This window comes from Branchiostoma lanceolatum, chromosome 2 (genome assembly GCF_035083965.1).
Source record: "Branchiostoma lanceolatum isolate klBraLanc5 chromosome 2, klBraLanc5.hap2, whole genome shotgun sequence".
Lineage (NCBI taxonomy): Eukaryota > Metazoa > Chordata > Leptocardii > Amphioxiformes > Branchiostomatidae > Branchiostoma > Branchiostoma lanceolatum.
In genome coordinates, this window is record NC_089723.1 from 197,166 (window position 1) to 221,517 (window position 24,352).

At 49.0% G+C, this 24,352-nt stretch overlaps 1 protein-coding gene across 1 annotated transcript in view; it reads right to left on the reverse strand.

Annotated features, from left to right (window-relative positions):
* Positions 1–200: 200 nt before the first annotated feature.
* The window catches only part of LOC136426433 (antigen WC1.1-like), a 52,231-nt gene continuing 28,079 nt past the window's right edge, over positions 201–24,352 (reverse strand). Inside the window, exons 28-36 of the mRNA XM_066415097.1 lie at positions 22,889–23,030; positions 22,406–22,566; positions 21,365–21,631; positions 19,455–19,616; positions 18,660–18,764; positions 3,962–4,086; positions 3,258–3,402; positions 2,822–2,928; positions 201–2,546 (exon numbers count right to left, since the gene is read on the reverse strand). Coding sequence (XP_066271194.1) covers positions 2,328–2,546; positions 2,822–2,928; positions 3,258–3,402; positions 3,962–4,086; positions 18,660–18,764; positions 19,455–19,616; positions 21,365–21,631; positions 22,406–22,566; positions 22,889–23,030 — 1,433 coding nt within the window. The 3' untranslated portion in view covers positions 201–2,327. The remainder of the gene's footprint in view (positions 2,547–2,821; positions 2,929–3,257; positions 3,403–3,961; positions 4,087–18,659; positions 18,765–19,454; positions 19,617–21,364; positions 21,632–22,405; positions 22,567–22,888; positions 23,031–24,352) is intronic.

A 24,352-nucleotide genomic window follows, 5' to 3' on the forward strand; every position in this document is an offset into this window, starting at 1 on the left:
TGTGTTAGCATCCTGGGAACGTGCATGTACGTGTGTGTCAGCACCCTGGGAACGTGCAGTAGCGTGTGTTTCAGCACCAAGGACAGGCCGGTACTCTGGGAACGTGTCTAAACCAGGGGCAGGCCGGTACTCTGGGAACGTGCAGGTATTTGAATGAGACAGAATCAGACCAAAAATGATGACCACCAAGAGCGAAAAAATCCCCTCCAAAAATGGTTTATTGTAGTCATTCCCTACTCTATCTACGATTGTCGAAAATATTCTTCGGAATCTTCTTTTTGCGGACATATTTTGAAAGTGCAAACCGCCCGCGAAAAGAAGCGGGATGACATCCAGGTAAAATCTACAGAACAACATAACTTTTCTAACACCAAACAACTGAACGGCTCGCATGCCCATGACATGGCTGTTGTCTGCAACTCTAAAGAAATAACTCCAAAACTGCAGCATCTTTGTTGCCTCCTGTTAGACAGGGTTCAGGCCTTGCTTTAAATTCCGAGTCTCTTGCGTTTCTGCCTTTCTTTTGTCTTAATCATGGTCAGTAACAAGTTCTGATTCAGTTTTGATTTAACCATTTCGTTAGCTTAGTTCATTGTAAACCTTAGCTTAATGTAGGCCTAACGTCTTGCATTGGTGGTGCCCCTTTCTTATTGCTTATAATTTTTGCCAACAATATATACAAATGTGTGCCTTTCCATGACAATAGCATTTTTCTTGACTATTACCTATCAGTAGCGTAGATGCGCACACTACTGGCTTACTGTCTGTAGTGGTGTCTAAAACCTTTTTATGATAATCATAGACTTGCATACATGCTCTATTCGCACTTTTGTATGTCCATGACTTGAAACATTCTTAGGTATTTAACTAAGAAACATAACTTAATGAAAATAAATACATTCTGAAACTGAAGTCTGACAGATGATAAAACTCTTCAGAGCAACAAAATCAGTGCTATTTACTTTAACGGACAACAAAGAAGAAAAATTATGTCTAATTAGCTTGTAGACGAGTGAATTAAGTGTGCTTCATGAATAAAGATAAGACAGAAACATGGACATCTAATTTAGTCAATATAACAAAAACTCAAAAACAGAAAATAAAATAGAAAATAAAAACTCTGTACTAGACTATGCTATGGCTCAAGCATGCAACATCCAAACAACAGAATCAAAAACAACAACCTTCATTAGTATGCCAGAGCATTCTTCAGAAGAACCTTTCCTGTTGTGTACAGTTAACATGAAGAGACGGTTGAAAGGCTTTGTGTTCTGTAGAGTAACTATCAGCTCCTATAGCAACTAATACTGGAAAATACACATCAGATTCTGTAAGGTCCTAGAGAATGGAAGTTAGCTGGTCTTGGGTGATACATACTTCACTGTAAATGATATGCATATTCTTACATTCCAACACTTTAAAAATAACTCACAGCTAAAAGCTGACAAAGAGTTTTAAATAAATAAAAGCGCCAACCTTAGGGAAGGATAGGCCATTTTACTCTAGTACTCTTGGTTTAAAACATTTACAAAATATGAGACACAATCTGTCTGTCTGCTATCTGGCAAATTTGGCAGTTATTAATTAAAAGCCTTCGTGCTTCACAAGTCCCATGTCTTGTTTATTTATTTCTCATGGTGAAACAAACAAACAAACACCTCTGACTCTCAGCCCTTCCTGCAACACGAGGTGACCATGCAAAGCTCGGACCTGAACTTTTCGATTCTTCAGGTCAGTGAAAAGGGTCGAGAATGAATAATTATTAATTACAACCTTTGCTGAGGATATTCTGAATATTTACAACTTGATCAGGCCTAAGAAAAAAGCTGTTTCCGGTTATGGCACTGAGGAAAGTAGGGTCGGTAGGGAGAGATTCTTTTTTCTTCCTTTTTTTAGATTTCAGCCAAGTTTAACATAGCAAAACTGTAATGCATCATATTATGACATATTTTCAACATCGTATAATATTCATACACTCTGATATACATTGCACAAGCATAAGTAACGTTATATCATTAGGCTGAAAAAAATATGCAAGATGTCTTCAATTTTGTGTTGAATTCTCATCAGTCAGATCAAAAATTTCATACAGTGCTAGTGGTCGCCAATAAAAGCTTAGTGTCGGCAGGTTTCTGCTAGGGTTGCCGGGGTAACCGGAAACACCATTTTTCCTAGGCCTGAGCGGGGAGTCTGCGGACATTATAGCTTGACGTATTTATTCAGTGGGCCTGGGTCGTGTGGACCCGGGTCCTGTGGGCCCGGGTCGTGTGGACCCGGGTCCTGAGGGCCTGGGTCGTGTGGACCTGGGTCCTGTGGGCCTGGGTCGGTTATAGCTTGACGTATTTATTCTGTGGGCCGGGGTCAGGCACATAGATGGGCTGCTGGTCGGGGTAGCTCTCGGGCGGCTTGGTGTCGAGTTCCACCGACTCCCCCAGGAACGCGACCGTCTGGTCCAGCGCGATGCTGTGCGTGTTTCGGCTCGGGAAGCGGAAGTTCCGCAGCTTCTCCGGCATCTTGATGGTGTAGGGGGACTTCCTGTTGCGCAGGTACCTGAGGAGGACAGCACAACATCAGCATCACTGCCAACATCATCTACACCATCATCATCATTATCATCTGCATCATTACCAACATCATCACCATCATCACAACATGATTGTCATCATCATCATCTACATCGTCATCAAAGGTTCAAACAAACAAAAACAAACAAAATCATCTACATCATCATCATTATCAACATCATCTACATCGTCATCATCACCACCATCGTCTACATCGTCATCATCTACATCATCATCACTATCATTTTCATGCGCAGGTACCTGAAGAGGAGAACAGCGCCCACGAACAGGAACACGACCAGGACCGCGATGATCACGCCCGCAATCACGCCGCTGTGGCTGGCATCCTCCGGGAGGGGCGGACCTGGTGACAACACAGCATCATTAACATCAACATCATCAACAATATCAACAGTACGAGCACAACTCGTCTGAAATATAACATTCAGTTGTAGCTTACGGCCCTACTACTGGCTTTACAAGAACAGTCAGATCTTTAGAGCAGTAATATTGTTTAAAGCATCAGGGAAGGTTACATTTCATATCAGACACTTCGGTTCATGGCTTGTGGCAGTCCAGTAAAATGTCCTCTGGAAACTGAGAAGGGTGGAGAAAACTGGCTGCCAGATTTTCTGTGTTGCCCCAACAGTCAGATAAGGCATAGATGAGAGATGAGTACTATGTGGTACCCACCTGTCACATTGATGACAGCGCTGGCGCGGTCCTGCCCGAAGCGGTTCTCCGCCAGGCAGGTGTAGAGCCCGGCCTCCGATAGACCCACGCGGATCAGCTGCAGGCCGCCGCCCGGCAACCAGACGTGACGCCCGTCCTGAGGGACCTGAAGAGGGAGAGGGTCGGTTATGAGTTTTAAGAAATTGTGCCATACTTTATAACAGTTTGGTCTGATAGTCCAGTTGGGTCCCATACTAGTGTTTGGCTCCATACTACAGTTTACTCCACAACAGGAACTACAGTTTGCACCCATAAAGCAACTTCAGTGTTGCCCCATACTTCAGTTAATGACTACACTTTGGTTCCATAACAATTTAAGTTCTGTCCAATACTATAGTTTGATCCCATGCTACAGTTTGGAATCATACTTTGTAACAGTTTGGTCTTAAAAAATAAATACTGTAGTTGGGTCCCATCCTAGCAGTCGATTCCATGCTACAGTTTGGTCTCATGCCACAGTTTGGTCTCATGCTACAGTTTGGTCTCATGCTACAGTCTGGTCTCATGCTACAGTTTGGTCTCATGCTACAGTCTGGTCTCATGCTACAGTTTGGTCTCATGCTACAGTCTGTCCTCATGCTACAGTTTGGTTCTATACTACAGTCTAGTCTCATACTACAGTCTGGTCTCATACTACAGTTCGTCCCCACTATCCTGTACTGTACCTGCTGTCCGTCCTTGAGCCAGGTGATGGTCGGGGTCAGCACCCCGATGGTCTCACACCGCAGTTTGATGGCCTCCCCGGTGGACAGGTTGTAGCTCCGAGGACCCTGGGTAATGTGCGGGGGACCTGCAGGGGACACGAAGGTCACGACCTTTAATGGTGGTGATTGTATAAAGACAATTCAAACTCTACAACTGGATAACAATTCGGAGATTTATTTCCGGACGTTTCGAGTGACATCCATCACTTTTCTTCAGTGTGACACTAGAATGAACTAACAGAACATATCAACACTTTTAAGTCTAGTACCGTTGCTAGAAAAAACCGTTTAACATGCCAAAGTCCCTAACTCGTAAGGATCGTATGCAAAAATGTCACTCATAGGTGAATTATGTTGGGAAGGTTCCTATGGTAAGACAACACCATAACTGTCACTGTCCTTTGTGTTGCAAAGCGGGGTCCCATGTAATCTCACATTCATGTCACGCATTTCAGGGAGAAAATACTGTAAAACAACACCAAAACTATAATTGGACCAAATCTTGTAATCCACTGGGTTGTAGCCCTTGGGAACGGCAACACTAGACAGGCCAGATATTTCTACATCCTCTTGAATGAAACAAAAAATTATTCCTAGTCTAACTACAATATCATCGATGAGGACACATCAATTTTGTTCATCCACGTGTGACAATATCGCTTATGGTTCATGGTTCAGGGGTTATTGGGTCACGGTTCAGAGGTTATTGGGTCATGGTTCAGAGGTTATTGGGTCACCGGATGGATTCACAATGATCCCTCTTAACCCCCACTTTATTGCTGGTGCCTCGAGGGAAACGCAGAGGGGCAGCTGGGAATGCACCAGTCGGGACACATTTACATCAGCGTGCCACTGACACAAAATGATATAAAATAGCACCTCAGTCAGAACCTCAGAATTTACTACCTCAACACCCTAGGACCTTAGACGTTACTATCAGCAGAAAAGCCAGGAGGAAATATGTGAAGAGACAGCATGACCATACATGTATACCTAGGGTGTGACTTAAAGTTGCCTTGATGTTCAATGATTTTTATTTGTGCCAGCCATATGTGCTGTGGAGACCAACTTTCCTCCTCAGTCATTGCCCAATGCAGCTGGTAAATGGTAAAACCTGACAACAGAGGCCCACAAGTACTTTCTGTCTCACCAATAAAGCTTCTTTCTTTCTGCAATAAACATATATATACAAGGCAGGCATCCTTTTGTGTTGAGAGATTGAAGAAGGGCCCTTATCATTCGTAGTCTCAGACAACACGATGGCAAGAGTAGCCGGGAGTCTTATTCTGAACCAAGTTGTTTCCGATGAGCCTCCCGCGGCAGCAGAAGTCATCCAGCCTGAAACAGCTGGCCGGAGCCGCTGATGTGTGAAAACGTCCCTCGAGGACAGGCAATATAACCATGGTAACGGTACTGCAGTGTGACGCTGGTGAGTATCATTAACATCCGTCAATTTCACGCGTTACTTGTCCCATATATGGGACCTCTGACAGAGATGGGGACTTTCAGAAACATGCAGTCATAAATGAGACAATTTGAAATAGATTATTATTAATACTTAAGAAAACAAAATCACAATTTGATGTACAACCTACGTACAAGCCTTCAAAGCCAAGTTCACTGCTATCTCCTAGCCTAATCGTCTTCATTTTCCATCAACTCAGTTCCATGCCTAGATCTAGAAGTCAAGTCAAGTCAATGCCTAATATTCAGCTTTGGATGCTTGTTCGGCCACACAGCCATTTTTCAACAAGGTCTAAGTGGAGGGAAGGGGTCACGGTAAGAAAGAAAGACACCGTACAAAAAGAAGTGGTGAACTATGGCCTCACATTGAACAAAAATGTTAAAAAGAAACATTACTACTGACACTAAAGAAAGTAATCGAAGAGGATGTTGGCCTTGAAGATGTTTTTGGAACTTCGATCTGTCATGTGCGACAGGAACTTGTGGAAACACTTGTGTCACCTCTAAAAAGAGGATGAACTGAACTAAACTGAACTACTGACCACTTAAACAAAAGTGCCACCGACAACTGTGTCAGTTCTGAGCTGTTATGGGTCCCAGTTCTGTGTCAGTTGTGCGGCTGTTATGGCTCCCAGTTCTGTGTCAGTTGTGCGAGCTGTTATGGGTCCCAGTTCTGTGTCAGTTGTGCGAGCTGTTATGGCTCCCAGTTCTGTGTCAGTTGTGCGAGCTGTTATGGGTCCCAGTTCTGTGGCAGTTGTGCGAGCTGTTATGGGTCCCAGTTCTGTGCCAGTTGTGCGAGCTGTTATGGGTCCCAGTTCTGTGCCAGTTGTGCGAGTTGTTATGGCTCCCAGTTCTGTGCCAGTTGTGCAAGCTGTTATGGGTCCCAGTTCTGTGCCAGTTGTGCGAGCTGTTATGGCTCCCATTTCTGTGTCAGTTGTGAGAGCTGTTATGGCTCCCAGTTCTGTGCCAGTTGTGCGAGCTGTTATGGGCTCCAGTTCTGTGCCAGTTGTGCGAGCGGTTATGGGTCCCAGTTCTGTGTCAGTTGTGCGAGCTGTTATGGGTCCCAGTTCTGTGTCAGTTGTGCGAGCGGTTATGGGTCCCAGTTCTGCGCCAGTTGTGCGAGCGGTTATGGGTCCCAGTTCTGTGCCAGTTCTGTGTCAGTTGTGCGAGCTGTTATGGGTCCCAGTTCTGTGTCAGTTGTGCGAGCGGTTATGGGTCCCAGCTCTGTGTCAGTTGTGCGAGCTGTTATGGGTCCCAGTTCTGTGCCAGTTGTGCGAGCTGTTATGGCTCCCAGTTCTGTGCCAGTTGTGCGAGCGGTTATGGGTCCCAGTTCTGTGTCAGTTGTGCGAGCTGTTATGGGTCCCAGTTCTGTGCCAGTTCTGTGTCAGTTGTGCGAGCTGTTATGGGTCCCAGTTCTGTGTCAGTTGTGCGAGCGGTTATGGGTCCCAGCTCTGTGTCAGTTGTGCGAGCTGTTATGGGTCCCAGTTCTGTGCCAGTTGTGCGAGCTGTTATGGCTCCCAGTTCTGTGCCAGTTGTGCGAGCGGTTATGGGTCCCAGTTCTGTGTCAGTTGTGCGAGCTGTTATGGGTCCCAGTTCTGTGCCAGTTCTGTGTCAGTTGTGCGAGCTGTTATGGGTCCCAGTTCTGTGTCAGTTGTGCGAGCGGTTATGGGTCCCAGTTCTGTGTCAGTTGTGCGAGCTGTTATGGGTCCCAGTTCTGTGTCAGTTGTGCGAGCTGTTATGGCTCCCAGTTCTGTGCCAGTTGTGCGAGCTGTTATGGGTCCCAGTTCTGTGTCAGTTGTGCGAGCTGTTATGGGTCCCAGTTCTGTGCCAGTTGTGCGAGCTGTTATGGCTCCCAGTTCTGTGCCAGTTGTGCGAGCTGTTATGGGTCCCAGTTCTGTGCCAGTTGTGCGAGCTGTTATGGGTCCCAGTTCTGTGTCAGTTGTGCGAGCTGTTATGGGTCCCAGTTCTGTGTCAGTTGTGCGAGCTGTTATGGCTCCCAGTTCTGTGCCAGTTGTGCGAGCTGTTATGGGTCCCAGTTCTGTGTCAGTTGTGCGAGCTGTTATGGCTCCCATTTCTGTGCCAGTTGTGCGAGCTGTTATGGCTCCCAGTTCTGTGTCAGTTGTGCGAGCGGTTATGACTCCCAGTTCTGTGTCAGTTGTGCGAGCGGTTATGGGTCCCAGTTCTGTGTCAGTTGTGCGAGCTGTTATGGCTCCCATTTCTGTGCCAGTTGTGCGAGCTGTTATGGCTCCCAGTTCTGTGTCAGTTGTGCAAGCGGTTATGACTCCCAGTTCTGTGTCAGTTGTGCGAGCTGTTATGACTCCCAGTTCTGTGTCAGTTGTGCGAGCTGTTATGGGTCCCAGTTCTGTGCCAGTTGTGCGAGTTGTTATGGGTCCCAGTTCTGTGCCAGTTGTGCGAGTTGTTATGGGTCCCAGTTCTGTGCCAGTTCTGAGCTGTTATGGCTCCCAGTTCTGTGTCAGTTGTGCGAGCTGTTATGGCTCCCAGTTCTGTGCCAGTTGTGCGAGCTGTTATGACTCCCAGTTCTGTGCCAGTTGTGCGAGCTGTTATGACTCCCAGTTCTGTGCCAGTTGTGCGAGCTGTTATGACTCCCAGTTCTGTGCCAGTTGTGCGAGCTGTTATGGGTCCCATTTCTGTGTCAGTTCTGAGCTGTTATGGGTCCCAGTTCTGTGTCAGTTGTGCGAGCTGTTATGGGTCCCAGTTCTGTGCCAGTTGTGCGAGCTGTTATGGGTCCCAGTTCTGTGCCAGTTCTGAGCTGTTATGGGTCCCAGTTCTGTGTCAGTTGTGCGAGCTGTTGTGGGTCCCAGTTCTGTGTCAGTTGTGCGAGCTGTTATGGGTCCCAGTTCTGTGCCAGTTGTGCGAGCTGTTATGACTCCCAGTTCTGTGCCAGTTGTGAGAGCGGTTATGGCTTCCAGTTCTGTGTCAGTTGTGCGAGCTGTTATGGCTCCCAGTTCTGTGCCAGTTGTGCGAGCTGTTATGGGTCCCAGTTCTGTGCCAGTTGTGTGAGCTGTTATGGGTCCCAGTTCTGTGCCAGTTGTGCGAGTTGTTATGGGTCCCAGTTCTGTGTCAGTTGTGCGAGCGGTTATGACTCCCAGTTCTGTGCCAGTTGTGCGAGCGGTTATGACTCCCAGTTCTGTGTCAGTTGTGCGAGCTGTTATGGGTCCCAGTTCTGTGCCAGTTGTGCAAGCTGTTATGACTCCCAGTTCTGTGTCAGTTGTGCGAGCTGTTATGGGTCCCAGTTCTGTGCCAGTTGTGCGAGCTGTTATGACTCCCAGTTCTGTGCCAGTTGTGAGAGCGGTTATGGGTCCCAGTTCTGTGCCAGTTGTGCGAGCTGTTATGGGTCCCAGTTCTGTGCCAGTTGTGCGAGCTGTTATGGGTCCCAGTTCTGTGTCAGTTGTGCGAGCTGTTATGGCTCCCAGTTCTGTGTCAGTTGTGCGAGCTGTTATGGGTCCCAGTTCTGTGCCAGTTGTGCGAGCTGTTATGGGTCCCAGTTCTGTGTCAGTTGTGCGAGCTGTTATGGGTCCCAGTTCTGTGCCAGTTGTGCGAGCTTTTATGACTCCCAGTTCTGTGTCAGTTGTGCGAGCTGTTATGGCTCCCAGTTCTGTGTCAGTTGTGCGAGCTGTTATGGGTCCCAGTTCTGTGCCAGTTGTGCGAGTTGTTATGGCTCCCAGTTCTGTGTCAGTTGTGCGAGCTGTTATGGGTCCCAGTTCTGTGCCAGTTGTGCGAGTTGTTATGGCTCCCAGTTCTGTGCCAGTTGTGCGAGCGGTTATGGGTCCCAGTTCTGTGTCAGTTGTGCGAGCTGTTATGACTCCCAGTTCTGTGTCAGTTGTGCGAGCTGTTATGGGTCCCAGTTCTGTGCCAGTTGTGCGAGCTGTTATGGGTCCCAGTTCTGTGCCAGTTGTGCGAGCTGTTATGACTCCCAGTTCTGTGCCAGTTGTGAGAGCGGTTATGGGTCCCAGTTCTGTGCCAGTTGTGCGAGCTGTTATGACTCCCAGTTCTGTGCCAGTTGTGCGAGCTGTTATGGGTCCCAGTTCTGTGCCAGTTGTGCGAGCTGTTATGGCTCCCAGTTCTGTGCCAGTTGTGCGAGCTGTTATGGCTCCCAGTTCTGTGTCAGTTGAGCGAGCTGTTATGGCTCCCAGTTCTGTGCCAGTTGTGCGAGCTGTTATGACTCCCAGTTCTGTGTCAGTTGTGCGAGCTGTTATGGGTCCCAGTTCTGTGCCAGTTGTGCGAGCTGTTATGGGTCCCAGTTCTGTGCCAGTTGTGCGAGCTGTTATGACTCCCAGTTCTGTGCCAGTTCTGCGAGTTGTTATGGCTCCCAGTTCTGTGCCAGTTGTGCGAGCTGTTATGGGTCCCAGTTCTGTGCCAGTTGTGCAAGCTGTTATGGGTCCCAGTTCTGTGCCAGTTGTGCGAGCTGTTATGGTTCCCAGTTCTGTGTCAGTTGTGCGAGCTGTTATGGGTCCCAGTTCTGTGTCAGTTGTGCGAGCTGTTATGGCTCCCATTTCTGTGCCAGTTGTGCGAGCTGTTATGGCTCCCAGTTCTGTGTCAGTTGTGCAAGCTGTTATGACTTCCAGTTCTGTGCCAGTTGTGCGAGCTGTTATGGGTCCCAGTTCTGTGCCAGTTGTGCGAGCTGTTATGGGTCCCAGTTCTGCGCCAGTTGTGCGAGCTGTTATGGGTCCCAGTTCTGTGCCAGTTGTGCGAGCTGTTATGGGTCCCAGTTCTGTGCCAGTTGTGCGAGTTGTTATGGGTCCCAGTTCTGTGCCAGTTGAGCGAGCTGTTATGGCTCCCAGTTCTGTGCCAGTTGTGCGAGCTGTTATGGGTCCCAGTTCTGTGTCAGTTGTGCGAGCTGTTATGGGTCCCAGTTCTGTGCCAGTTGTGCGAGCTGTTATGGCTCCCAGTTCTGTGCCAGTTGTGCGAGCTGTTATGGGTCCCAGTTCTGTGCCAGTTGTGCGAGCTGTTATGGGTCCCAGTTCTGTGTCAGTTGTGCGAGCTGTTACGGCTCCCAGTTCTGTGCCAGTTGTGCGAGCTGTTATGGCTCCCAGCTCTGTGCCAGTTGTGCGAGCTGTTATGGGTCCCAGTTCTGTGCCAGTTGTGCGAGTTGTTATGGCTCCCAGTTCTGTGCCAGTTGTGCGAGCTGTTATGGGTCCCAGTTCTGTGCCAGTTGTGCAAGCTGTTATGGGTCCCAGTTCTGTGCCAGTTGTGCGAGTTGTTATGGCTCCCAGTTCTGTGCCAGTTGTGAGAGCGGTTATGGGTCCCAGTTCTGTGCCAGTTGTGCGAGCTGTTATGGCTCCCAGTTCTGTGCCAGTTGTGCGAGCTGTTATGGGTCCCAGTTCTGTGCCAGTTGTGCGAGCTGTTATGGTTCCCAGTTCTGTGTCAGTTGTGCGAGCTGTTATGGGTCCCAGTTCTGTGTCAGTTGTGCGAGCTGTTATGGCTCCCATTTCTGTGCCAGTTGTGCGAGCTGTTATGGCTCCCAGTTCTGTGTCAGTTGTGCAAGCTGTTATGACTTCCAGTTCTGTGCCAGTTGTGCGAGCTGTTATGGGTCCCAGTTCTGTGCCAGTTGTGCGAGTTGTTATGGGTCCCAGTTCTGTGTCAGTTGTGCGAGCGGTTATGGCTCCCAGTTCTGTGCCAGTTGTGCGAGTTGTTATGGGTCCCAGCTCTGTGCCAGTTGTGCGAGTTGTTATGGGTCCCAGTTCTGTGCCAGTTGTGCGAGTTGTTATGGGTCCCAGTTCTGTGCCAGTTGTGCGAGTTGTTATGGCTCCCAGTTCTGTGCCAGTTGTGCGAGCTGTTATGGGTCCCAGTTCTGCGCCAGTTGTGCGAGCTGTTATGGGTCCCAGTTCTGTGCCAGTTGTGCGAGCTGTTATGGCTCCCAGTTCTGTGCCAGTTGTGAGAGCGGTTATGACTCCCAGTTCTGTGCCAGTTGTGCGAGCTGTTATGGGTCCCAGTTCTGTGTCAGTTGTGCGAGCTGTTATGGGTCCCAGTTCTGTGCCAGTTGTGCGAGCTGTTATGGCTCCCAGTTCTGTGCCAGTTGTGCGAGCTGTTATGGCTCCCAGCTCTGTGCCAGTTGTGCGAGTTGTTATGGGTCCCAGTTCTGTGCCAGTTGTGCGAGCTGTTATGGGTCCCAGTTCTGTGCCAGTTGTGCGAGCTGTTATGGCTCCCAGTTCTGTGCCAGTTGTGCGAGCTGTTATGGGTCCCAGTTCTGTGTCAGTTGTGCGAGCTGTTATGGCTCCCAGTTCTGTGCCAGTTGTGCGAGCTGTTATGGCTCCCAGTTCTGTGTCAGTTGTGCGAGCTGTTATGGCTCCCAGTTCTGTGTCAGTTGTGCAAGCGGTTATGACTCCCAGTTCTGTGTCAGTTGTGCGAGCTGTTATGGGTCCCAGTTCTGTGCCAGTTGTGCGAGCTGTTATGGGTCCCAGTTCTGTGCCAGTTGTGCAAGCTGTTATGGGTCCCAGTTCTGTGTCAGTTGTGCGAGCTGTTATGGGTCCCAGTTCTGTGTCAGTTGTGCGAGCTGTTATGGCTCCCAGTTCTGTGCCAGTTGTGCGAGCTGTTATGGGTCCCAGTTCTGTGCCAGTTGTGCGAGCGGTTATGGCTCCCAGTTCTGTGTCAGTTGTGCGAGCTGTTACGGCTCCCAGTTCTGAGCCAGTTGTGCGAGCTGTTATGGGTCCCAGTTCTGTGTCAGTTGTGCGAGCGGTTATGACTCCCAGTTCTGCACCAGTTGTGTGAGCTGTTATGGGTCCCAGTTCTGTGCCAGTTGTGTGAGCTGTTATGGGTCCCAGTTCTGTGCCAGTTGTGCGAGCTGTTATGGGTCCCAGTTCTGTGTCAGTTGTGCGAGCTGTTACGGCTCCCAGTTCTGTGCCAGTTGTGCGAGCTGTTATGGGTCCCAGTTCTGTGCCAGTTGTGCGAGCTGTTATGGGTCCCAGTTCTGTGCCAGTTGTGCGAGCGGTTATGACTCCCAGTTCTGTGCCAGTTGTGCGAGCGGTTATGACTCCCAGTTCTGTGTCAGTTGTGCGAGCTGTTATGGGTCCCAGTTCTGTGTCAGTTGTGCGAGCGGTTATGACTCCCAGTTCTGTGTCAGTTGTGCGAGCTGTTATGGGTCCCAGTTCTGTGCCAGTTGTGCAAGCTGTTATGGGTCCCAGTTCTGTGTCAGTTGTGCGAGCTGTTATGGGTCCCAGTTCTGTGTCAGTTGTGCGAGCTGTTACGGCTCCCAGTTCTGTGCCAGTTGTGCGAGCTGTTATGGGTCCCAGTTCTGTGCCAGTTGTGCGAGCGGTTATGGCTCCCAGTTCTGTGTCAGTTGTGCGAGCTGTTACGGCTCCCAGTTCTGAGCCAGTTGTGCGAGCTGTTATGGGTCCCAGTTCTGTGTCAGTTGTGCGAGCGGTTATGACTCCCAGTTCTGTGCCAGTTGTGCGAGCGGTTATGACTCCCAGTTCTGTGTCAGTTGTGCGAGCTGTTATGGGTCCCAGTTCTGTGTCAGTTGTGCGAGCGGTTATGACTCCCAGTTCTGTGTCAGTTGTGCGAGCTGTTATGGGTCCCAGTTCTGTGCCAGTTGTGCGAGTTGTTATGGGTCCCAGTTCTGTGTCAGTTGTGCGAGCGGTTATGACTCCCAGTTCTGTGCCAGTTGTGCGAGCGGTTATGACTCCCAGTTCTGTGTCAGTTGTGCGAGCTGTTATGGGTCCCAGTTCTGTGTCAGTTGTGCGAGCGGTTATGACTCCCAGTTCTGTGTCAGTTGTGCGAGCTGTTATGGGTCCCAGTTCTGTGCCAGTTGTGCAAGCTGTTATGGGTCCCAGTTCTGTGTCAGTTGTGCGAGCTGTTATGGGTCCCAGTTCTGTGTCAGTTGTGCGAGCAGTTATGGCTCCCAGTTCTGTGCTAGTTGTGCGAGCTGTTATGGGTCCCAGTTCTGTGCCAGTTGTGCGAGCTGTTATGGGTCCCAGTTCTGTGTCAGTTGTGCGAGCTGTTACGGCTCCCAGTTCTGTGCCAGTTGTGCGAGCTGTTATGGGTCCCAGTTCTGTGCCAGTTGTGCGAGCTGTTATGGGTCCCAGTTCTGTGTCAGTTGTGCGAGCTGTTATGGGTCCCAGTTCTGTGCCAGTTGTGCGAGCTGTTATGGGTCCCAGTTCTGTGCCAGTTCAGAGCTGTTATGGTCCCAGTTCTGTGCCAGTTGTGTGAGCTGTTATGGCTCCCAGTTCTGTGTCAGTTGTGCGAGCTGTTATGGGTCCCAGTTCTGTGCCAGTTGTGCGAGCTGTTATGGGTCCCAGTTCTGTGTCAGTTGTGCGAGCTGTTATGGGTCCCAGTTCTGTGCCAGTTGTGCGAGCTGTTATGGGTCCCAGTTCTGTGTCAGTTGTGCGAGCTGTTATGGGTCCCAGTTCTGTGCCAGTTGTGCGAGTTGTTATGGGTCCCAGTTCTGTGTCAGTTGAGCGAGCTGTTATGGGTCCCAGTTCTGTGTCAGTTGTGCGAGCTGTTATGGGTCCCAGTTCTGTGCCAGTTGTGCGAGCTGTTATGGCTCCCAGTTCTGTGTCAGTTGTGCGAGCTGTTATGGGTCCCAGTTCTGTGTCAGTTGTGCGAGCTGTTATGGGTCCCAGTTCTGTGCCAGTTGTGCGAGCTGTTATGGGTCCCAGTTCTGTGCCAGTTGTGCGAGCTGTTATCATGGTCCCAGTTCTGTGTCAGTTGTGCGAGCTGTTATGGGTCCCAGTTCTGTGTCAGTTGTGCGAGCTGTTATGGGTCCCAGTTCTGTGCCAGTTGTGCGAGCTGTTATGGCTCCCAGTTCTGTGTCAGTTGTGCGAGCTGTTATGGGTCCCAGTTCTGTGTCAGTTGTGCGAGCTGTTATGCGTCCCAGTTCTATGTCAGTTGTTCGAGCTGTTATGGGTCCCAGTTCTGTGCCAGTTGTGCGAGCGGTTATGGGTCCCATTTCTGTGCCAGTTGTGCGAGCTGTTATGGATCCCAGTTCTGTGTCAGTTGTGCGAGCTGTTATGGGTCCCAGTTCTGTGTCAGTTGTGCAAGCTGTTATGGCTCCCAGTTCTGTGTCAGTTCTGAGCTGTTATGGGTCCCAGTTCTGTGCCAGTTGTGCAAGCTGTTATGGGTCCCAGTTCTGTGCCAGTTGTGCGAGCTGTTATGGGTCCCAGTTCTGTGTCAGTTGTGCGAGCTGTTATGGGTCCCAGTTCTGTGTCAGTTGTGCGAGCTGTTATGGCTCCCAGTTCTGTGCCAGTTGTGCGAGCTGTTATGGGTCCCAGCTCTGTGCCAGTTGTGCGAGCTGTTATGGCTCCCAGTTCTGTGCCAGTTGTGCGAGCGGTTATGGGTCCCAGTTCTGTGCCAGTTGTGCGAGCTGTTATGACTCCCAGTTCTGTGCCAGTTGTGCGAGCGGTTATGGCTCCCAGTTCTGTGCCAGTTGTGCGAGCTGTTATGGTTCCCAGTTCTGTGTCAGTCGTGCGAGCTGTTATGGGTCCCAGTTCTGTGTCAGTTGTGCAAGCTGTTATGGGTCCCAGTTCTGTGCCAGTTGTGCGAGCTGTTATGGGTCCCAGTTCTGTGTCAGTTGTGCGAGCTGTTATGGCTCCCAGTTCTGTGCCAGTTGTGCGAGCTGTTATGGGTCCCAGCTCTGTGCCAGTTGTGCGAGCTGTTATGGCTCCCAGTTCTGTGCCAGTTGTGCGAGCTGTTATGGGTCCCAGTTCTGTGTCAGTTGTGCGAGCTGTTATGGGTCCCAGTTCTGTGCCAGTTGTGCGAGCTGTTATGACTCCCAGTTCTGTGCCAGTTGTGCGAGCGGTTATGGCTCCCAGTTCTGTGCCAGTTGTGCGAGCTGTAATGGGTCCCAGTTCTGTGCCAGTTGTGCGAGCTGTTATGGGTCCCAGTTCTGTGTCAGTTGTGCGAGCTGTTATGGGTCCCAGTTCTGTGTCAGTTGTGCGAGCTGTTATGGGTCCCAGTTCTGTGCCAGTTGTGCGAGCTGTTATGGGTCCCAGTTCTGTGCCAGTTGTGCGAGCTGTTATGGCTCCCAGTTCTCGGCTGAGTGAACAGCCCCCGACTGTGTCATCCGCAATGAGCCGGCCCCAGGAAAATAATGACTCCCCCCGTTAATTAATGGCTCACCCCTGGTTAATTTCCAGTCAGGGGAGGCGTCCAGATGGGGCCGATGAGACAAAATCCCTCAGTGCTTAAAATGTCAATACTGTAGTTGGAAAGTCTTTTTCTGTGTTAAAATGTGTTCAGCCTGAGCTGACTGTAGTACCTGCAGAGGAGGGCTGTTTAAAGAGGTAGGCTCTGGAACTCAAACTGGCGCAACTCAAGACACAAATATCGTCATGTAGAGGCGAAGCGCGTGGCACGCAGGGCTGCATAGCTTAAAATGTCAATACAAAAGCTGCAGAGCCTTTTTCTGTGTTAAAACGTGTTTAGCCCGACTGTAATACCTGTGAAACAAAGACCGTGGAACAAAGAAGTGAGTAGAGCAGTCTCCTGGCTCCCGGGATCGAACCCGGGCCCGCCAGTCCACAGGCTGCATACCTTAACAACTAGGCTAAAAGGTCTATACCAGTTAGACTGGTCAGTTGGAGGTGCTTGAACCCCACTGTTACAACTGTTTAAAACATTACAGACTCTCAGCATCTGGACCTGCGCTGCCCGCTGGGAGGGGGTGGCACTGGGCTGTTGCAGCCTGTAATGAGATTAATTCAATGTAGCCTGGTTTTAATACAGATAATTGGGTAGTTTATCACGGTCCACTGCAGGCCAATCCTGGGCCATCTCTAGGGACAGATACACGGGCCACTACGGGCCAACCGTGGCCAACCTTAGGAACAAACACACGGGCCACTGCGGGCCAACCGTGGCCAACCTTAGAAACAAACACACGGGCCACTACGGGCCAACCATGGCCAACCTTAGGAACAAACACATGGGCCACTACGGGCCAACCGTGGCCAACCTTAGGAACAAACACACGGGCCACTACGGGCCAACCGTGGCCAACCTTAGAAACAAACACACGGGCCACTACGGGCCAACCGTGGCCAACCTTAGGAACAGATACACGGGCCACTGCAGGCCAATCCTGGGCCATCTCTAGGGACAGACACACGGGCCACTACGGGCCAACCGTGGCCAACCTTAGGAACAAATACACGGGCCACTACGGGCCAACCGTGGCCAACCTTAGGAACAAACACACGGGCCACTGCAGGCCAATCCTGGGCCATCTCTAGGGACAGACACACGGGCCACTATGGGCCAACCGTGGCCAACCTTAGGAACAAACACACGGGCCACTACGGGCCAACCGTGGCCAACCTTAGGAACAAACACACGGGCCACTACGGGCCAACCGTGGCCAACCTTAGGAACAAACACACGGGCCACTGCAGGCCAATCCTGGTTGTCTCTAGGGACAGACACACGGGCCACTATGGGCCAGTTCTGACCCATCCTTAGGGACAGATACACAGGTCAACCCCGGGCCATCACTAGAGTGGGTCTTTCTGGTTTTTGACCTGTTTTTAGGCGTTTTTAGGGGGGCTTTCTACTTTGTCATGTTTTTTTTTTCTTTCTCAATAACCCATGGCCACATAACCCACAAAGTAGAGCCCCCCCCCAAAAAAAATGCCTAAAAACACATCAAAAACCACTCCTCTGCTTGGAGAGCAGTCACTAGGGACAGACATACAGGCCAATCCTGGGCCATCACATGGGATCAGTACAAGGCAGAAAAATTCCGGACTGATGTGAGTTTTCAAGTACAACTCTGAATCTGTGACATGTCCTTGGTGCTGAACGGACCGTCGGTTGTTTCTGGAAGTCCCTGTCCATGATTATCACTGTACATGACCATGATACATGTATAAGTAACGCCTGGTACATGTCTGTCTCACGATGCTGCATTACTGAGATGCTTGGGCTGGAGTGGGGAATGCTGACATGGAGAATACAACAATATGGATAACTTGGCTGGCATGTCCTGGATTTGCCATGTCATTCCACTGCAATCTTTAAAGGTTGAGATTGGAAACTCCACCCAACCTAAACCTGTGTGATAAAACAAGCAGCAACCCACCCAACCTAAACCTGCACAGTACGAAATCCAATATTTAAGCATACTTAAAGCATATGTTAAGATATTGTTTATTCATAAAGTATGAAAAAACATATCTTTACGTATGCTTTAAGGTATGCTTAACTATTCAATTTTGTACAGTGCTGTCTAATAAAACAAGCCCTGACCCACCCACCAACACTAAAACAAGCCCTGACCCACCCACCAACACTAAAACAAGCCCTGACCCACCCACCAACACTAAAACAAGCCCTGACCCACCCACCAACACTAAAACAAGCCCTGACCCACCCACCAACACTAAAACAAGCCCTGACCCACCCACCAACACTAAAACAAGCCCTGACCCACCCACCAACACTAAAACAAGCCCTGACCCACCCACCAACACTAAAACAAGCCCTGACCCACCCACCAACACTAAAACAAGCACTGCCCCACCCACCAACACTAAAACAAGCCCTGACCCACCCACCAACACTAAAACAAGCCCTGACCCACCCACCAACACTAAAACAAGCCCTGACCCACCCACCAACACTAAAACAAGCCCTGACCCACCCACCAACACTAAAACAAGCCCTGACCCACCCACCAACACTAAAACAAGCCCTGACCCACCCACCAACACTAAAACAAGCCCTGACCCACCCACCAACACTAAAACAAGCCCTGACCCACCCACCAACACTAAAACAAGCCCTGACCCACCCACCAACACTAAAACAAGCCCTGACCCACCCACCAACACTAAAACAAGCCCTGACTCAGACAGAAGTTTACGACTGCCCCGCGCCCCCACACGAAGCGCCAGTCGATGACTCCGGCAGAACGACTCACAGGAGAAATCTGTGTCTTGCAGAGGAAGTGAACAACTCAGACAAACGGCACAAAGTGTCAGGATGGTAATCTGCTCTAGGTTGTACTGTTTAATGGCAGCACAGTAGGAGACAGTAGAATCAGACTATGGACCGTCTGCTTTAGGTCGTACTGTTTAATGGCAGCACAGTAGAAGACAGTATTATCAGACTATGGACAGTATGGTCACCATTTCTGAATCAGAGCCTTACATTTTGCAGTATATGTCTTACTACAACACTTTGATCAAACCTCCTGCCATGATCTTTATCTTTTGTCTATTTTTGTACAAAATCCTTAACTGACCTCTGACCAGCAGTTGGGAGAACTTGGAGACGATCATGACATCGTTGAGGGCGATGCAGGAATACGTGCCCATGTCTGCCCGCTTCACGTTCAGCACCTGCAGACCTGGGGGGGGGGGGGGGGTACAAACAGGCAAAGAGGTGGGGGATTAAACATGCGGACGTGCAAACTCTAAAGCCCTAAGGTAATAATTTACCTGGACCCGCAGCACACTGGTGTCGTGGCTGTGGCAGATCGAATTGACAAAGCATTCAACGAATTCCATCCACAAGAAACAAATCTTTTTAAGCTTTGTGTGTTTTGTTGTCTTTTTGGTCATATCTGTATGTTTTGCATGATATTCCCATTAAAAATTCAAGGGTAACACAAATCCACTTTGGTACGCAACGACGTCGCCAGCGTGCCGCGGGTCCAGTGAGAGGGAGGCTTAAACAAGTCTGCCAAGCGGTCTGATGAAGTGGTATACTCCATAAAGATTTCGAGAGTGATTTGAGTACCTTGTGCCAGCACAGCGAAGCGGTTGGTTGTCGGCAGGTTGGGTTAGGGGTTAGGGGTTAGGGTTACATACCTTGTGCCAGCACAGCGAAGCGGTTGGTGGTGGGCAGGTTGGGTTAGGGGTTAGGGGTTAGGGGTTAGGGTTACATACCTTGTGCCAGCACAGCGAAGCGGTTGGTTGTCGGCAGGTTGGGTTAGGGGTTAGGGGTTAGGGTTACATACCTTGTGCCAGTACAGCGAAGCGGTTGGTTGTGGGAAGGTTGGGTTAGGGGTTAGGGGTTAGGGGTTAGGGTTACATACCTTGTGCCAGTACAGCGAAGCGGTTGGTTGTCGGCAGGTTGTCCCCGTCCTTCTTCCAGAGCACCTGGGGGTGGGGGCTGCCGGTGACCGCGCAGGGGATGAGCGCCGTGCCGTCCTCGTCCACCGTCACATTAACCGGCGCCTGCGTGTACCGCGGTGGCACTGGAACATAAACAACAAGGAAAATGCATAAAGAACTCAATATACAAAAAAACAGGTACTCGTGTACTGCAACTGGAAATAAATAAAAGATATCGAAATGGGAGGTCTAGCTGCAGTACCATAACAAGCCACTGAGGGGGAGGTGTTGGGGGGGGGGGGAAATCTCATCTTCTTTAGGTCTTGAGGTCAAAACCTACCCACATTCCAAGTTCCAACTTGAAGACAATCCATCCAGTTATCGTGTTGTCATACACTAGCAGACAGACACACACCCAGAAACATTAAATTAAACTTCTTGCCGAATGTCCAAACAAAGAATAGAAAATACCACATGTCCCAGAGTGGGTAGGTACTGAAAAATAGAGAAAGGTAAGTCCCAATTTCTGTTAGTATGTAATCTTCAGTCAGAAAAAGTCTGGCTAGTTGGTCTATGGGGTTTCAGGCAAACTTGCTAGTGATTTCTCTGTTCAGAGACCTGAAAAAGCTTGAGCTTATAAGTTTAAGACATTCCCCAAAAGGAGCAGTTTTGATGGAGAAACTCTGGGTGACACGCCGACCACGCCCGCCTGTGATCATCCTGGAAGCTCCGTGGAAATTACACCCTTAACGAGCGTCTGGTTTAACGAGCTTCTGGCCCAATTCCAGCGTCCGACATGCAGTGTGACAGAGACCAGGCGGGGTAATGAGATGATTACCTGGAGATGCCGCGGAAATGTCAAACCAAACTTTCCGCTCAAATCAAATAAGGCAGCCGAGACATAAGGCAGACCCCCCCCCTATTCTATTACTCTAAATGCAGAAAAGTTTGTTGTGGATTTATGTTCGCAGTTTTCGCGGTGAACTATTCAGCGTGAACTGAAGACCACCACAAAACTTTTTGCCCACCTATGACTGTTGTGCTACTATTGTTTCAAATGCAAACTTAAAACTACCACGAACAATCCATTTTCTCCCAACTGTAAAATAAAAACCATGCAAACTCAAATGCATTTACAGTATGAGCCCCTGTATCACACTAGTACAATCCTGGATTCCCATCCCATTTCGCATTGAGTTCCAAGACTTTCAGAACCAAAATAGAACCATGGCCTTCTGATATTGGTTGAAAAAATTGAATCCCCCCCCCCTGCTATTCTAAGCTGATCCCAATGTTAGCCGGGTGTTTGTTGACCAGACATTAGTGAAAGTGAAGACTGCCCCTTAGTTTAAGTGGCACAAATCACTTTCTCCAAATGCCAGCCTCCACCTTAAAGAATTATGATGGATGACAGAAGACATCGCTGTAATCATGGCACAGTCTGAACATGACCTTCATTGACCTTGACGTGATTACGGAAAGGTCATGATGACCTTTATTTGACATCTGTGAGGTGCGGACATTTTACTTGGTGGTGGAAGCAAAGTTTTACCTGAATGGACATGTACTGCTTCTCCATATATTTATCTAAAATCTAGTGTACTGTTTTTATATTGTATGGTTTTTTATTAATTCGTGTTTAGTGTTGTTGTATTGCATTGTGTGGTGTGGTGCTCCACAGTGTATTGTGCTATAATTATTGTAATTTCAATAAAGTTCAAAGTTCACCTTGCACAGTGAGTGGCACGGATGCGAAGTCGCTCCCCAGGATGTTCTCGGCGATACACAATAAACAGTAGACCTTGGCTTTACGTCCCTTTCTAAGGTTTCACAGGCATGCTGGTTTGCTAACAACTGGACTACGCATGCTACTGCCATGGTTATCTCTTACCTTGCACGGTGAGTGGCACGGATGCGAAGTCGCTCCCGAGGATGTTCTCGGCGATACAGCGGTACTCCCCGCTGTCGGCCTGCTGCACGTCCTCGATGTACAGAGTTCCGTTCTCGTCGTAACTCGAGTAGCGATCCTCCTCCAGCTGGTGGCTGTTGCGCTGCCACGTCACGTTGGACTCCGGTAAACCAGCGATCACGCACTGCAGAACCGCGGTCCTGCCGACTACCGCAATGCCGGGAACCACCGAGACAACCTCAGGCTTCTCTGTAACACAACAAACAAACAAACATACACACAGTTAGCCTGGCTCCACAATAAACCAGTGATCACGCACTGCAGAACCGCGGTCCTGCCAACAACCGCAACGCCGGGAACCACCGACACAACCTCGGGCTTCTCTGTAGCACAACAAACAAACAAACATACACACTGTTAGCCTGGCTCCACAGACACAACCTCAGCATGCAAATAGACACAGTCAGACATATGGACAAACATGCATTATAAGCACACAAATATAGACATTACACACAGACACACATACTCACAAACACCATCACAAATGTGTATGGATGCTGCAGCCCGTTTGCTAATATGCCCATAGGGAGTGCCGTTAAAGATTAGGACAGCCATGCATCAGAAGTGCCTGTTCGTTAGCTAATGACATGCTAATTAGGTAAGTGATGAGATATGCGGCTGCATGTAGCGGGATTGGGGGGTTACGTGGTGTGATGTTGGGAAGGAAGCATGACACCTGTCATTTGCAAGGTCAGACAACATTAAAATGCTGCAGGAAGGAAAGAGAACTTACAATGGAGTCTCACAATGTGTGAAAAAGGTGGAATTATCTCCAACAATGTGTAAATTGAACAAGTAAAAAAAGACTTGACTGTTTCTCACGATTGGTGAATTTTGTGCTTGGTTGTTTGCTAGGTTTACCATTGATAGTAACTGACAGCATTGCAGAAGCCCATGTCATGCTAAAGGTGTAAAGGTGTAAAGGTTAGGGTAGGTAGGTTTGTTTGTTAGTTTGTTTACCTTCGATGGTGAGCGTAGCGGCAGCCCGTGCGGTCCCCCTTGTGTTGCGGAGCAGACAGGCGTAGTCGCCGGAGTCCTCGCGGTGCGTGCGGGAGAAGTGCAGGTTCCCGTTCCGCAGGACGCTCACGCGACCGCTGGTGATGTCAGCCGACGGGAGGGGTCTGCGGACAACAGGGGGGTTAGCAAAACCCACGGGAACAAGTATACCCACGAGGGGGTTAGCAAAACCCACAGGAACAAGTACACCCACGAGGGGGTTAGCAAAACCCACAGGAACAAGTACACCCACGAGGGGGTTAGTAAAAGCCAAGTACACCCACAAAACCCTTCTTGGGGAACAAGTTTACACCCATGAGGGGCTTAACAAAACCCATCCGGGGGAAGAAGTACACCCACCTGGGGACAAAGATATACCACATTTCTGTCATTTCTGTTGCAGCTTGAACTGAAATCAAAGTAAAGAAACAGCTGTAAAACTCGTACCTCCCGTTCTTGAACCAGTTGTCCACGGTTACGGAGGGGGCGGGGTCGCCCGCCGCCTGGCACGCCATGTTAGCCGCGAAACCCAGGCGGGCCGTTCGGTTGGACGGCTTCAGCTTGAACTCCGGCAGGAACGTGGCCACAACTGTGGAGTAGACGTTCGACACGTATCAGAAATCGCTACAGTTGCAAACTGTCAGAACAGACCTACAGATATGCACCTGTTGTCCCACCACACATCTGCTTGTCTTGCCTGGGAAGTTATCAACTTTTTTGTGGTCTCTCCTGCATACATTTCTCTAGATTTTGGAAGTGCCATGTGTAATGCTGGGACAATCTGGGCAGCGCTAAATGTCATGATGTTTATCAAGATGTAGCAGCTTAGTATATGTTTACAAAACTTAAGGTGGTATGGTGATACTGTCAATTTTCAAGGTTCAGACGATTAGAAATCTAAGAAGCTTCTGAAGCACACACTTTTCTCCCTGCCAATGGGCTGGACAGGACTATAAGCCAAAAGTCACAATAGCACCACCTATTGACCGATTGGTGCAGTGCAGCTAAATTTTCCCCTTGCTCACCTGAGGTTTTAGTACCAGATAACTCAGTTCAAATGTACAACTGCCAGATATCAGAAGAGTACACTGCCCTACATGGTTGACCTACTCAACAACGAAGTGTTAGCGGCGCCAATAAGTATTAAGATGAATAAACATATACTTTAACCGTTTTGAGTATATATTGAAATGCAACAATCCCCACAATACGAAAATAGGTAAATATCTTAACGTCAGCTTTCACATTAGGAAAAATACCGAAACTAATGATTAAACCAACTCGATCATAACTGTTACGCTATATCAAAATGTATGCTAGCCCTTATTGTATTGTATTAGTAATTAGGATGCTATATCAAAATATATACTAGCCCTTATTGTATTGTATTAGTAATTAGGATGCTATATCAAAATATATACTAGCCCTTATTGTATTGTATTAGTAATTAGGATGTTAAGTTTTATTCTATTCTTCAACTTTGTATTATGTTTACGAATTCTTGCCATACTTTGTACCATGTACAATTGTCGTGCAATAAAGTTCTTCTAATAAAAATTGAGTATTGTAAGGTTTGTAATGTTAGCTTATGTATGTATCTTTATTGCTTTTAGACTATTTTTTTTGACTGTAAATCATGCTGCACTTTAGCCAATGAAGGCTGCTATTGTATGTTGTCTTGCGATGACTAATAAAACTATTCATATTTCACCTGTACAGTTGGTTCCATCTCCCACCTGCCCATCCCTCACCTGTCCTCTCATACCTGTCCTCCCCACACCTGTCCTCCCCACACCTGTCCTTCCCTTTGCTCACCTGTACAGTTGGTTCCATCTCCCACCTGCCCATCCCTCACCTGTCCTCTCATACCTGTCCTCCCCACACCTGTCCTCCCCACACCTGTCCTTCCCT